Source organism: Phaenicophaeus curvirostris, chromosome 15, assembly GCF_032191515.1.
Source record: "Phaenicophaeus curvirostris isolate KB17595 chromosome 15, BPBGC_Pcur_1.0, whole genome shotgun sequence".
NCBI lineage: Eukaryota > Metazoa > Chordata > Aves > Cuculiformes > Cuculidae > Phaenicophaeus > Phaenicophaeus curvirostris.
In genome coordinates this window covers 2,807,722-2,822,780 of record NC_091406.1, presented here as the reverse complement: position 1 = coordinate 2,822,780, position 15,059 = coordinate 2,807,722, and the positions used below count along the sequence as shown (strand labels likewise).

Genomic DNA, 15,059 nt, shown 5'->3' with positions numbered 1-15,059 from the left:
CTACTGGATTACACCACGCCGGAAGCATGTTCAGGGAAAGCCCTGTTTGTGCTGAAAACCCCAGTGAGGGAGAAAATTACCTCCTACTCAAAAAGGCTTTTGTTGGATGGGTAGGAAGCTCTCCCTGGGTTTTCTAATCTGCACAGGCAGGTAGATGTAAGGCAGGAGGTGGTTTGGAACTGGGCAGGCTTTAACCCCACTCCAGTGGTGCCCCGGACACCACAAAGCCGTGAGCCTCTCCGTGAATCTGCTCCCCATCTCTAAACCAGGGCTAAATCTTCCTCTCCATCACACAGCACGCAGAACGGATGAAGCTCAGGGAAAGCACCGCAGAGGTTATGGAGAACGGCTGCACGCAGTTTGTGTGATAAACTGGCCACGTGTGGAGCGGCCGAGCGAGGCCCCGTGGGGCCAAACACTCTGCACTCACCATCCCATCGACGGCGTGATCTGTCCGACTCCACTGGGAGGGAGAGGGTAGAAACCTGGGATGTCTGAGGTCTGGGAAGGACGGTGCACTCCTGGGAGAAGGGAAAAAGACATGAGTTGGACCTGGCGTCACACTCCCCAGCTGATCCAGACTGCTCCCAACCCCCTGGTTGCTCCGTCTACGGACACTTGTGCGCAGCAGGGAATATCTGTGAAATAGCTGTCTGCAAGTGGCAGGATGTTTTAATTGCCCTTTTTCTTGCTGTGGGTGATTCTGTGAGGATGTGGTGGGTTGTCCACATTGCTGCAGAATCACAAACACTCATCTAACCGGGTGGGGATGGCAGCTTGCTCCTCTACAAGCATCACCCCTGCTCTGTGCCACTCTGGGGCCAGATAGCAACTTGCTTTGGTGAGGATTTGATGGACCCTCTGCTCTTCCCAGAGAGCCTGTTCAGGCGCACAGCTGGTGGTTAAAGCCATTCCTACATTCCCTTCCCATCAGTCCTCACCAGGACTCTCCAGGAGCAGGCACTGCAGGAGCTCCAGCAGGCATCACTGCTATCTCGATTTTAATCAATTTGAGTCCCTTTGCAAAGCAATTGTTCTGTGGGCTCTGTGGGTGCCAAGGAACAGTGGAGGTGGGTAAGGTGCCAGGTGGGAATTCACCCTTCACACGGGGAATCCCTGCAATAAAAAGCTGCTGGCACAGGCGGCATGGCCAGAGGAGACAGCCACGGCATCTCAGTTTTTATTCAGATTCTAAAACAGCCTGCGGAGCCCAGGGCTGCGAGTGGGACTCGGACAACTGCGGTGCTGCCGGCAAAAGCAGCCTCTGGCTGATCCCTGGACTGAAAACTGGAGGGAAGCAACGCTCTCTCATCGTGTAATGCAGAGCCGGGTCCCTGGCAGAGATGGATCTTCACCACATCACCTCTGCACCCAGCTAAACCTGCAGGACTTCACAGTGTAAAGCACCAGTTCTGCACCGACTGCTAATGAGCCCCAGACAAAAAATCCTGTGCAGAGTTGTCCAGTAGCTGTCGCGGGCAATGAATACATTTTCTAAATTGGTGATTAGTCACAAGCAAACTCAGAAGTCTGGATTATTCTCCCAGGTGTATTAAAGCTGAATTATTAATCAGGAATGACACCATCAGATTCCAAGCATCTTATTAAGAGTGAGCTAAAATCAATACATAACCAAACCGAAGGGAATACACAGCGTAGTATGAGATTTACCTACAGCCGTGCTCGAGTGGGACATGAGCCCACTGAAGGCCAAACAAAACCAGCATCCACGTCAGGCAGCTGCCAGGATTTCCTGAGATTTCAGCCTCCAACAATACCAGTTGTGTAAGCCAGAGCACAAGTTATTCTCGCTGGCCCAGTGGCTGGGCACCAGCCGCTGACTCAGAAGATCCTGCTTGCATTTCCTTGTCTGCATGACCTTGGGCTACTGTGAAACACTTTAAAGGGATGCTGGGAGAATGAGTACGATGGTGACTCTCAAGCGCTTACACCAGGTGATAATGGGAGATATTTCAGCAATGAAAAGAGAGATGGGACACATCCAGAATGAACAGGGAAGGAAACCCTCGCTCCAGAGGCACAGGGATGGGGCATGCAGAGCTGATCACAGCTGGTCCCAGCTGAGGATTAGGGTCTGAACCTCTCCACAAAGAGAACCTGGGGAGGTCTCTGGGATGGACAGACTCCTCCTGCCTCTGACAAACATTTACAGGCTAAATGGGAAAGGGAAGACTAGAAAGTACCTGCACTGAGGGTGCAGGGGGATGCACAGCCAGAAGACGGCTTCCCAGAATTACTGACCCACTGACAGCAGAGATGAATTCTTAGCGACTATTCCAGTGCCAGCTGTAGCCTCCACAGAGACATAAAACCAGCTCATCCCTTGGGTGAGCTGTTCCTGTACTGCTTAAGGCTCTCCAGACTAACAGTGAGTCCCTGGAGGCTGCTCACCGTGAGGGGCTTTTGTGATCTGCAAGGCATCTGCAAAGGCAGTGAGAGGGAAGGTGTGTCGGGTCGCTTCCCCTGGAGACTTAGAAATCTGCACGCTTCCTCTTGAGATTCGGAAATCTGCCATTAGCTGAGCTTTCAACAGGTTTATTTTGTTAACTCTTCAAGTTTTTCTGCTGAGTTCATTAGGCTCTGGTGGCTGACAAGCAATGTGCTGGCTGGAAGAAAACCAGGACGTGCCTGGGTGTCTCCTACACCAGACCTAAATCCTCCCCATCAGCACCCTGATGAGTCCAGAACGTGGCCTCTGGGTTCAGACCGGGGATAATCCAGCACACCCTCCAGCCAAGCACATCCTCGATACTCCGTCCTTTTAGAAGTGAACCTGACGTCTCTGGGACAGTTTGCATCACTCTTGGGTGGAGGTATTTGCCCAAAGCAAACAGTTGGTTTTGTGCCTCTGTTTTTGCACTGCTTTCTGGGCTCTGATGAACCCTGAACCCCCTCTTCAATGTACTTTGACACCAAACTGTCCATTTGCTTACTTTCATGTCAAATCAAGACTATATCTGTGCAAAAGCCTGGGTAATCTGAACAGGTGTTGATCTCTTGCACTAACATAAGGCTGAGAAAAACCTGATTTTACACTCAGCTTGCCTGTAACCCCCAAACAGTGAGGGGCTGGGGTGAACTCATGTGCACACACCTATATTTTACAGTTCAGGGTTAACCTCTACCTACTGTACTTCCCTCCGTAGGCGATTGCCGCGTCCTGAACTCACACAGAAACCCAGAGAGCCAAACCATGTGACAACCACATAACGTGTGGCTATGGACACACACATATAACAATCCCATCAGCTATCAGACACCAATCCTATTTAGTCAAAATATTTCCTGTTTCAAGCATTTATTTTCTCAAAATGACAACCTGACAACAGTTTGGGTATGAGTCAAAGGAAAGATTACTTTCCATTTTCTGGTTGACTCTTACACATCATCTCACAGGCTCTGGTCTCGCCTCAAGCTAGAGGACAGCTTACATGGAGAATTAAGCTCACTTGATCAGCAGGGGTGCAACTTTTGATATCAGACTCCTCTAGACCAGGACTACGAAGCATTGCCAACATGCTAAATAAACTCCTACTGCTAAGCCATGCCCCACTTGACCAAAGCTCTTGACTTTTCCCATTGATTTGGGACCAGAAAGCTGACATCCTTGATCCCAGTGGTCTCTGACACCATCCCCACCCCACCACACAGGTCCCCAGTGGTTCCATTACCTTGTTTCTGGTTGATGTCAGCGGGCAAGTGGGGCGAGTGGGAGCCGTGGCTGAAATGGTCGTTGCTGTAAGGGATGAGCGGGGTGAGCGGGTGGACTCCGTGGGACGGCTGCACGACGGGAACTTTGTTGGACTGCAAGACACAAGGAGGGAGAGGGCTCAGAAGTTGCCGAACTCCATGAGCAAGGAGGGCTGGTGCCCTTTGCAGTTCTGTTGTTGCAAGTGAGCCTGGGAATTACTAAGTCCCCAGTGTCTCTCAAGGACAAGACAGAAAATGCCCTTGCCTACTTAAATAAACACTACAGCGTCCTGCAGGAAAAATCCACAAACCAAGCAGTTGGCAACACCTGGAGATGATTGCACAGGCAGGTGGAAACCAGCTCAGATCAACACGAAGTTTTCAAAAGTTGCTTTTTTTTTTTCCACTCATTTCCAGTACCTTTTATTCCAGGACAAATGCTACAAGCATGCCACCCAATTCAGTGCTCGAGTTTTCTGCCATGGGCTACCACAGGGTCTACATCTGGACTTTCACATCCTGCACATTCACTTTGAAAGCCGCGCTTGGGCTTTCCTAACCCGGGCTCTCAAGTGGGGAAAGCCATGCTGAGGTCAATTCCTTTGAAACTCTGATGTGGTCACCAGTGAGCTCCTGGGCTAAAATCCCCCTCGGCCCAAGCTCCAATGCTGGGAGAAGGACAAGAGGGAGCAGAGGCAGTGCCAGGGATGCAACAGACCCAGGAAAACTTAAACAAGAAATATCCAGTCTTCTCTTGCAGCTACTCCTGCTCATGCATGGTGAGGCCATCGGAGCCCAACATCTTTGTAAAAGGCACTTTTTTTTGTGAACAAAATGGGGAGTACTTCTGCATGTTGGAGCAGAGAGAGGGGAGCCTGTTCAAAAGAGCTGTAAGGAAAACACACACACACACACACACACACACTGCTGTCTACCACCAGCCTCCTCGCCTCGAGCGTCTCAAGCTGCTCCCTACATGCCTGGTTTCGCCCACGGTTGCCTTTAAACCCAAACTGACTTCGCCTTGGTGGTGGAATGTTAGGATTTGTCCCAGATAAATCCATAAAGAGAAACAGGACTGAGAACATCCCAAAACAGGGAGAAAATGAGAACAGAGCAGGTAAGACAGTTCTCCAGGGGCTGGGAGCTGCGTATCGCTAGCCAGACCTCTTGTGTCCCACCAGAACATCTACAGATGATTTGCTGCATGACTTCTGACAAGTTACTTATGATCTCTGGACTTAATTCACTAGTGCTTTTCACTCAGGTAATGATTTTGCTCAGGCAGAGAGAGCATGAAGTGCCAGCTGGCTTTGGTGGAGGTGGTGCAGCTGGAATCAAAGTCTCTGGAGGTCCTGTCCTGGACCTCTCCATCCTGCTCCAAGATGTTTGCACAGCAGCTCAAGAGCCTTGGGCAAGTCCTGTGTTTTGCATTGCTGCTCTGAGGAGCAAACCCATGAAGCAGAAAGCAAAACAGACCGATGGAGATGCTGCTTTACATCTGTCTTTCCCACAAAGGTTTGCTCATGCAAATAAAAACCAACAGGCATGCCGGTTTGCATTTAAGAATGAATGAAAACCTTAATTCCTGATGCTTACCAGGTGTAGATTTAGTGCACACAGCATGGTACTGGGAATATAACCCCCGTCCCCAGTGCAAACTGGTGTGGTACAGACGTTCCTGTCCAGCAGCAGGGCCATGGGCTCTGTGGTTTTCCCATCGAAAGCGGTGCTGGGCTGGATCCTGCTTAAACACATTCAGAGCTTTGAGCTTTTACTATTCTTGCCCATGAAATGAGATGAAGAACAGCTTTTCAGCGGTATTTCTAAAATTAGCTATGGTTTAGCTTATTTAAGAGCCAGAAAGTCTAAATTAGGGCCATGCAGTTCCACGTGTACATTTTAACATGACACTGGAGCAGAACGAGCTCGATGCTGAGCTGTTTTGAAAACCTCGACTTGAGCATTTCTGCTGCTCAAAGTGGGGCAGATCTTTCCTTCCCATTCGCACGGTGCCTGTTCCAAAGCCCAGCACCATCCACCAGCCAGCCTTGCTGCCTGATGACTGTTAACAGCTCTCAGAGCAATGACGGAAGACACAGACCACTACAAAGGCAGGTGAACAGTCCTGATGCTGATCCACAGGATACCTCAACAGTGAAAAGCACAAAGCACGTGTGGTTATAGCAAAGCCAGGGACTATCCTTCTTCCCCATCAAAGCAGAACATGGTAACTTGGTGGTAAAATAAATTGCAGCCCAGTTATTCAGATTTACCATCAGCTCAGATGGGAAACAAGATGTTGTTTATTATTGCTCTCTACAACTACCTGAAAGGAGATTGTGGAAAGGAGGGAGCTCGGCTCTTCTCCCAAGTGACAGGGGAGAGGATGAAAGGAAATGGCCTCAGGCTGCACCAGGGGAGCTTCAGGCTGGATATCAGAAGAAATTTTTCACAAAAAGGGTCATCGGGCAGTGGAACAGGCTGCCCAGGGAGGTGGTTGAGTCACCATCCCTGAAGGTATTTAAAAGATGGGTGGACGAGGTGCTCAGGGACATGGTTTAGTGGTTGATAGGAATGGTTGGACTTGATGATCCAAAAGGTCTTTTCCAACCTGGTGTTTCTATGTTGCACCAGTGAGAATAGCTGGCCTCCCCCATGTCACTTCTACATTTGCACTTGCCTTGCTGAAAAACTTCTCCCACTCTTTAAAGCCAAAAAATGCTGGTGGGGTGGATGCTCAGGAGGAAGGTATGGCAAAAATTTCTACAAGAGGCTATTCATCCCCCTCCCACTTCCTCCAGTTGGGAGTTTGCTACAGGAACCTACCTCCAATATCAAACTGACCAAGGGAAGAAGGAACCGTTGCACAAAGACCTGATGAAAATGCTTTCCTGTGAGGGTGGGGAGGCCGTGACCCAGGCTGCCCAGAGAAGTAGTGGCTGCCCCATCCCTGGAGATGTTCAAGGCCAGGTTTGATGGGGCTTGGAGCAACCTGGTCCAGTGGGAGTTGTCCCTGCCCAGGGCAGGAGGTAGAACTGGATGAGCTTTAAGGTCTGTTCCAACCCAAACCATTTGTGATTCTATGAAACACTGCTGCTAATGGTCACAGCCTTGTCCGCAGCTCCTGATCTTCACCAGATGCCCAGTGGCTGCTGCACGCACCTTTGCTGTGAAATCACACCTTGTTTATGGAAATCTATACACCAGTGTCACAGCCCCAACCCCAAGTCACCCCAACTCACCTCCTGTCCGTCAGCAGCCGTGGGGGGACAAGAAAGGGCTCTGAGGACAGCTCTGTCTCACCTCTCCCAGCACAGCCCTTTGAGGGCAGGTTGGGGAATGAGCTGTGCAGCCATGACCTCGCTACAGAAATGAAGAGGCGCATTTACAGCAACACCAGAATGGTATTTCCAGTGGGAACAGAGCAGCAGAATGGGTTCTGCGAGCCTCAAGGGCCTTTTTCCCTCTCAAATTTGTTAAATTACCACTCTCCTGGGTGCCCACCTTCCTGGTGAGCAGTGTCTGCTCCAGTTGCCACGTTCCTCGCACTGGCACTTGGTGCTGGTGCACACACCGACCCCACAGCGATCACCCTGCTGGGATTAACCCACCCCCACCGACCCGGCTGACTGAACGACTGTGAGGGAAGAAGCTGCCACTTTGAAGCCAAGAAGTGACTTTAATAACTAGAGGTAATTGGATGAGCAAAGAGAAAAAGCCATGGCATTAATTATTAAGAAAGACTAATTGTTGGCAAAGCAAAATTAGGAGACCTCATTGCTCACGCATGGGTGTCTGATTGCGATAGCAGCTTGAGGCTAGCTAGAAACCTCTCCTTTCGCTGAGCAAACAAACCCAGCAGGTCTTTCACAGGAGGATCATCCTCACGATCAGAGCTGCAGTGCTACTTGGCTCCGAGGTGCCTGAGCCGGCACAGCATCCTTCGCCTTTGCTCCCATCCCACATCACTCATGCCCAGCTGGGCTGCAGCATCCTCCAACGTGGGCAGCCATGGGGTTCATAGAATCATAGAATAACCAGGTTGGAAGAGACCCACCGGATCATTGAGTCCAACTGTTCCTATCAAACACTAAACCATGCCCCTTAGCACCTCGTCCACCCGTGCCTTAAGCCCCTCCAGGGCAGGTGACTCAACCATCTCCCTGGGGTTATCCAAGTCTGCTGGCTGTTCGCAACTAAAAATGAGTTTAGTTTTAAATAAAAGGTGGGGGTTGTATTAGGAAATGATGAAAGATTGCAATCAAACATTATCTGGAAAGCACCTCATGTCAGCGAGTATTTTGACTCATGTTTTTTTACGACTATTTAGTTGTGACATGCTCAAAATGAGCAGTTTTACTTTGCCAGCTTGAAAGAGCATTTTTTTTTCAAGTTTAAAGCTAATCTGAGCAAAATGTAGCTCAGAAGGTCAAAAGTCAAAATTGTAGTGACACGATCAAACAAAAGCATACCCATGGCTGGCAAATCTCTTTGCTCAGAGCAAGGTGGCCCCACCACCCCTGGCCGTGCTGTGGCAGCATCCTTGTGGGCAAGGGGAGGCTGGAAGCACCCCTGGAGGAGCAGGATCCAACCCCACAGTGCAGCGGTACGAGGTGCCCTGGCACACGAGCCGGCAGCCAGGGAAGCGCTGTGGTTTCCAGCCGAGCCGGGGAGCCGAGCCGTGGTGAGGCGAGATTACTCACATCACTTTCAAATTTTCCCACATCGCCGGCCCCAAAAATAGCGAAACGAAAAAGCCGTGGGCCAGCCCGGCAGCGGCTAGCGTGGGGCAAGGGGCCTGGTTGAGGGACAGGAGCTCAGGCTGGTGGTTGTGCCACGCCGGTGGCTGTCACCACCACAGCAAAGCGGGGTTTCAGCAGCCTGAGAGCCCCGTGCCACCAGCTGTGACCCGTGTCCGGCTGCTGGGAGCAGCCTTGGGGGCCAGTGCCGGCTCCGAGCTGAAAGATGGATGGAGCGAGCTCCAAGCATGTCTCCACGCTCCTCTGCTCAACTCAGTTGCCTCCTGGGTGGAAACCCAAGGTGCAGCACACGGTGCCACAGGCTGCAGTCTGACCCCCAGTCACCCCAAATGTGTTTGCTTTGACGTCACTTCTCAGAGAGGGCGAGATGAGTAGAGGCACCAGCTATGAAAAACAAAACCTACAAAGTTTTGCTGTTGCTGGTTCAATGAGGAATTAATTCCTTTTCACTGCAAAATTAGTCATCGTGCCACAGAAAGGTATAAGGTCAGGCTGCACTGAACATGCAGCACTGCCGCGGAAGGCACCTGCTACCAGGGGGATGTGTATTTTGCTCTTTATCCAACAATTAATTCAAATTAGCAAATCATTAAGGACGTTAGATACATCCATAGCATTGGACCTGCTTTGGGGAGGGCTCACAGGGCAACAATTCCAGGTGCTCAGGGACCCAAACCCAGCTCTGCACAGTTTCAGGGTACCTCCCAGTTCTGAGAACATCTCCCAGCTCGGAGCCCCAGGAATCTTCATTCCCTCTTTCCCCATGGTGTTGCACCAGGAGATGCTGAGAGAAAAGATCACCCCAAATACCCTCTGCAGACTGTTTTCACTGCAAGCATTGGGGCCAAAGCCCTCAGGCGACGGCAATGTCGACTCATTTCTCGTCTCAACAGGCTTTTTTCTCTTTTCTCACTTTTGCTGCAGTCACATCACCCCAGCCCGCTGCTGCAGCAGAAAGGAAACAGGGAAAGTTAAAGCCACCCACACTCAGGTGCTGCCCTTTCCCAGCCATGTACCCCTCCAGTAAAGCCAATTTTCAGCAGCAGCAACATCTTCTTGGCCCCTGCCCGGGCTTGGGTCACCCAGTGTGGAATGCTGGATCTGGCCTTACTCTTAGGACCATCCAGAGCTCCTCCAGGGACCAGAAAACCACGTCTCCCATGAGCAGAAGAGCCCCACTGGCCCATGCACCCCATCTCTGGCTGGCCCAGAAGTGCTTAGAGCAGCAAACAAAGAGGAAAGTAATAACTTGCAGCTATTAATGCTTGCATCAATTTTGCATATGAATTGCCATAAGGAGCTGATTGGTTCAAGATCTAAATCACAGATACAAGCAAATATCGTCCACGCTCAGGTATTTTTCCAAACAGTGTCAATGCTCAGCTCTTCATCCAAACATTGTCAGTACTCAGGTTTTTATCCCTGCACTCTACATTTTATGGTTGATGAAGCGTTATTCCCTCAGCTTTTTCCTTTCCCTCTGATTTCTTTCAGCTTCTTTAAAATCCTGCGTAGCTTTGAAAACACTAACGAGGCACCAGAGCAGCCCTGCTCTTTGCACATCGAAGAGGATGTGCTGGCCTTAGAGGCAAAACCCAGCTCCTGTGATGCTGACTCTCCCCTGAGACTCGGACGTGCATCGCAGCAGCGTCCGGGGACTCCGCTGGGGTAGGACCCACAGCAGGGGACAAATTCCCCAGTGTCTAACACCCTACCTGCCTCAACACTCCGAGGGGCAGCCACACTCCAGACACAATGGGGACAACTACAGGGAAAGAACTTCAAGCCCTTTTACAAGTTCTCAGCGACCTTCCATGCTGCTGCTGGTTTCTGGTTTTAAGCAATGATAGTTATTATTTTTAAGTTAAGCTCTGCAAGGGAAATAGCTAAGCTTTTCATCATTTGCAGGCACAGGAAGAGCCGTTTCACTTCTCAAGTATTTATCTTCTAAGAGAAAGATGTAGGTGGTTCTTCACGAAACAAAAAAAAAAAAAGAAAAGCATGGAAAAATAAAGGTCAAAAGTCCTCCCAGAGGCCGCCTCATACCATGACAAGGGGCAAGCTCAGAGGCAAGTATATCTCACCCCAGAGAGGAGAAACTCCCCCCAGAGCAAACTTTTTTGGCATCACCACCCAGTGTTTACAGTCGCATTCAGTACAAGAGCCACCTCACTCCAGAAGTCTCCTCAACCATGCAGAAAGTCCCCTCGCTCACTGCTCGCCTTGCTCGGGAAATGCTGCTGGGATGCTGAAAGCAGCTTCTCAGTGCTGCACTGGCTCAGGAGGGGACAGAAAGACCCCCCGAGCCCCCGGCGCTGGCTGCCACAAAGGCAACGGTGACATTTGGCTTCATGGAAACAAATGTCAGGGCAATATAACGGCGGGGCCGCATCACCTCCCCAGCCATTCCCCTTGCTCTGCAACATCCAACCCTGGTTATGGCCTCTCTTGTGCTGGGCTATAGAGAAAAAATTATCTTTGCCCCCTTTGTGCTCCCTGGTTCTGCGAATTTGAATCAAAAGCTGCAAACCCTGGAGTTACCGGTAACACTTCAACTGAGAAGGCACTTACTTGACCCACGGAGGCTGATAATATCTGACCTCCTTTATTTCGCTCGGCTTCTCAAAGATGAGCGGTCGGTCTGATACCCAGAATTAATCAGGAAAATGTCCAAGAGGGCAAGGGAGGAAAGCAAAAGAAATGTGATACCAAGCAAGGCGTGCCCTGCAGTCGGGCTCGAGGCTGTTTCCCAAAGGGCCAGAGATGTCACCGTCCAGGTGCCGCGGCCGTGGGCAGCACTGGGACTGGCTGAACCTCAGGGTGAAAATCATAGGATCGTGGAATGGTTGGGGTCAGAAAGGACCTCAAAGCCCACCCAGTTCCACCCCTGCCACAGGCACGGACACCTCCCGCTGGATCAGGGCCTCCAGGCCCCATCCAGCCAGGCCTTGAACCCCTCCAGGGATGGGGCAGCCACCCCTGCTCTGGGCAACCTGGGCCAGGGCCTCCCCACCCTCACAGGAAAACATTTCTTTGTAAGATCTCATCTCAATCTCCCCTCTTTCAGCTTAAAACCGTTCCCCCTCGTCTTGTCCCTGCTCTCCCTGATCCAGAGCCCCTCCCCAGCTTTCCTGTAGTCCCTTTCAGCACTGGAAGCTGCTCTAAGCTCTCCCCGGAGCCTTCTCTTCTCCAGGCTGAACAACCCAACTCTCAGCCTGTCCTCATACAAGAAGTGCTCCAGCCCTTGAATCATCTTTGTGGCCTCCTCTGGACTCGCTCCAACAGCTCCGTGTCCTTCCTGCGCTGAGGACTCCAGAGCTGGATGCAGAACTCCAGATGGGGTCTCACCAGAGCGCAGCTGAGGGGCAGAACCCCCTCCCTCACCCCTGTTTGTCCCACTGCTTTGGACACAGCCCAGGACGTAAGTGGCTTAGTGAAACGCAGAGAGTTTGCACTGTGACAGCCACATCCCAGATTCAGACACAAGCAGCTAGGGGGATTTTCACTGGTTTTGAGAAACCATTCGCAAACCTCAGCCCTAGCTGGGTCCTGGATCGGAACCGAGATGGCTTTGTCATCTGGTTGTCATGGTCCCTCCTCGCCAAGGATGCGCTGCAGCAGCAGATGGAAAATCCCATGAGATTTCTGGGTGCAACTGCCAGCAAATCAGCCCAGCAGGAACCCTCCAGGTGTCGGTGCAGTTTTCTGGAGGCAGATGTTTGCTTACACATCCCCTGGGCATCAGGAGTGGGCTCCTGCCTGCCTGGCTGGGTTTGTTCTTTCCATTTAAAACAAAAACAAAACCAGCCCAGGTACTTGAAAGAGCGCAGGGGAGTTAACAAAACACAAAAAAACTCTGATGTGATTTAAGGCGTTTCGATTCTCTGAACATCACAGGGGGTGAAACCTGCCCCTTCACGCCGCAGCGGTGCTGGGGTGCATGGCCACCGTGGGGGACAACGTTCTAGGGGAATGACCACTGCCACTCTGGAACCTGGACACAAGAATTACACAGGACTTCTGTCCCTACCTCTGGGCTTAGGATGGGATGGCTACCAGCCCCTCCTGGCAGGCACTATCATCCCACCCCATCCCAACCCATCCCATCCCATCCCGTCCCATCCTACCCCATCCCATCCCATCCCATCCCATCACACCCCACCCCATCCCATCCCATCCCATCCCATCCTTTTTCCTTCTGCTCATCCGCCAGGGGGATGACACCACGCGATAATGTTACCGGTTGAAAAAAAAATGACAACAAATTAAGTGTCTCACCCCAACTGAAAGTAAATCCCCCACTCGGTGACTGTGCTGTGGAACAATAATAGTAATAACAGCAGTAAAAATAACAATAATGATGATACTGTAAAGTTGCTGACTTGTTCAGGGAGAGCTTTCTCCCGTGGTTTCTCAGCGACTGCTGAGGCTACACGCTTGCAGACTACACCAAGAGAAGATCTTCTAACATGTCAGACGTAGCCGTGCCCAAGCACGAGCCACCGGCTAATTAACAGATAAGATGATACATTCAGGGATCACAATTTGTAATAGTTATCATCATTCTTGTGAACGTGTTTTCCTGCTAGGGTGAAATCCTTTGATATTTATACGGATGTCAAGCTTGTTGGGGCTCTCTCCCATCCCTCCCCACTGCGACCCCCAAAATCACTGGGGACCCTGGGTGGGAGCGAGGAGCACTGCCTGCTGCCCAGCCCAGAGCTGACCCCGTACCATCCTAATCAGGGCTCACATTTCTTTCCCATGATAAACGGCTCTCTGGAGGACGGGGAGGGAAGATAATCCCCTCCAGAGCAGAGCCGAAGGGATGCTCTGTTGACGCCCTGCAGCTGTAAGGTGATAGCAGCTTTCCTTGTTGCTCACTTTCAAGGGTGACGTGTTTACAAAGAATGCTACAGCTGCTAATCCTGGATGATACCCTGTGTCTGCCTGGGAGAAATCCTAATTTTCTTGATAGGAGGAATTAGTTCCTTTAATACTTAATGCCCCTTTTTTTCCTCTGAAAGCAAGCAAGCGTTATTGTGCAGAGCGGAATAAACATTTTAATTAAAATGTGGAATTTATCTTCCAGCCGAATTCGTACGAGCCCCCGACGATACGTCAAGCTCCGCTTTCCCAGTTTGAATCTTTCTCTGATCTCTTAATGCGAATGGCTGAATTAAAACCTGGGCTTGGTGGATTTGCATATAATTAGAGAGCAAGGGAAATTAATAGGGAATTGAATGGCTTTCTCCTCTGCCCATCTGATGTTTTTACCAGATTAAAAAGAGTTGATTTTTTTAATGAATGTAAAAATGTATTAAATATTATTTAACCTTTTTTATTTTTGCTGGGGGGAGGGAAGCAGACAGACTAAAGAAACAAACTTATGCATATGGTAATGAATGTCTCCTATCGTGGGAAGCAAATATCATTGTAATTAGGATTAGAAAGGAATCCTAATTAATCTTGTCCTGCCACTTGACTTCTAGAAGTTCCTTAAATGTTACCTCCAGTGAGATGTAAAACAAGGAGCAGTTTAAGGGCTTGCCAGCTAATCCCTGCACAGAGCGGTGAGGAGCAGCTCGGGCTGTGGTCATCAGCGGCATGGGGTGAAGGCTCCACATGCCTCCTGGACCAGGGCCACCAGATTTGGGACTGAGTGGCCTGATCCTGGCAGTGAGCAGGTTCACACTGAAAGGGAATACGCAGCTCTGCAGCCTAAATTTTCCAATTCCCCATAATGCACTAGGTAACGAGAGAGCAGGTTGAGAGGGATGGGATGCACCAAGCACCACAGCAAAGCCTGACTCACGCAGGGAGCTTTTCAGATCTTTTACCATGTTTTTCTTTCCACTATTGTCAAAATAATCTATTTAGCAATACTTTTTGGGCTTGTTTGTAGGATGGGAGTCAAGGGAAGGGATGGGAATAAATGTGGCAACTCCAGCCCTGTGCCATTCCCACCTCCTGCCTTGATTCCATCTTCTCCACACTCGTGATGATAAAGATTACCAACCGTGCTGGTATTAAGTCATACATATTTTAACTGGGCTCTTGTCATGTGTCATCTAATCCTGTTTTTCAGGTATTGAGATTCATAGATTTAATTGCATAAGATTTTACTACGGGAGTGGATTGTCATGAGATGATTTTCATCTTTGGGTCTGAGTACGGGAAGCAGCGTTGAGGGAGCTGGTTGCCAAAGTTCAGACCCTGGCTGCAAGTCTCGTTTTCTAAATACAGCCCAAGGAGGTGCTGTAGCAGAGGATTAGAACTTGGACTAGCAATGAAACACAGAAAATGTTGCGCTTTATGCTAAGTAATAAATTATAAATGAACCCTGCTATGGCCAGGTTGGCTTTTCAGCATATTTCTTGAGCTCCAGTAAGTTTTTGGCTATGGCTTTATGAGAGTGACTGGGAATAACAGCCTGGGAATAACACAGTTAGTACATGAAAAATATTTACTTCAAAACCAGGGACCACACAAAACGTGCTTGGTCTTGGATTTCGCGTTAACCCAGGCTGATGAAAAGTTCACAAGGCAGAACTGATCAAAGGCTTCACGTTGAAAAAATGAGAA

At 50.1% G+C, this 15,059-nt stretch overlaps 1 protein-coding gene across 7 annotated transcripts in view; it reads right to left on the bottom strand.

Moving 5' to 3' along the window:
* TCF7 (transcription factor 7) overlaps positions 1-15,059 on the bottom strand; it is a 69,460-nt gene that overhangs the window by 16,122 nt on the left and 38,279 nt on the right. For all 7 annotated transcript variants that reach the window (XM_069869389.1, XM_069869385.1, XM_069869387.1 and 4 more), the window contains exons 4-5: positions 3,693-3,825; positions 431-521 (exon numbers count right to left, since the gene is read on the bottom strand). In XM_069869389.1, coding sequence (XP_069725490.1) covers positions 431-521; positions 3,693-3,825 — 224 coding nt within the window. The remainder of the gene's footprint in view (positions 1-430; positions 522-3,692; positions 3,826-15,059) is intronic.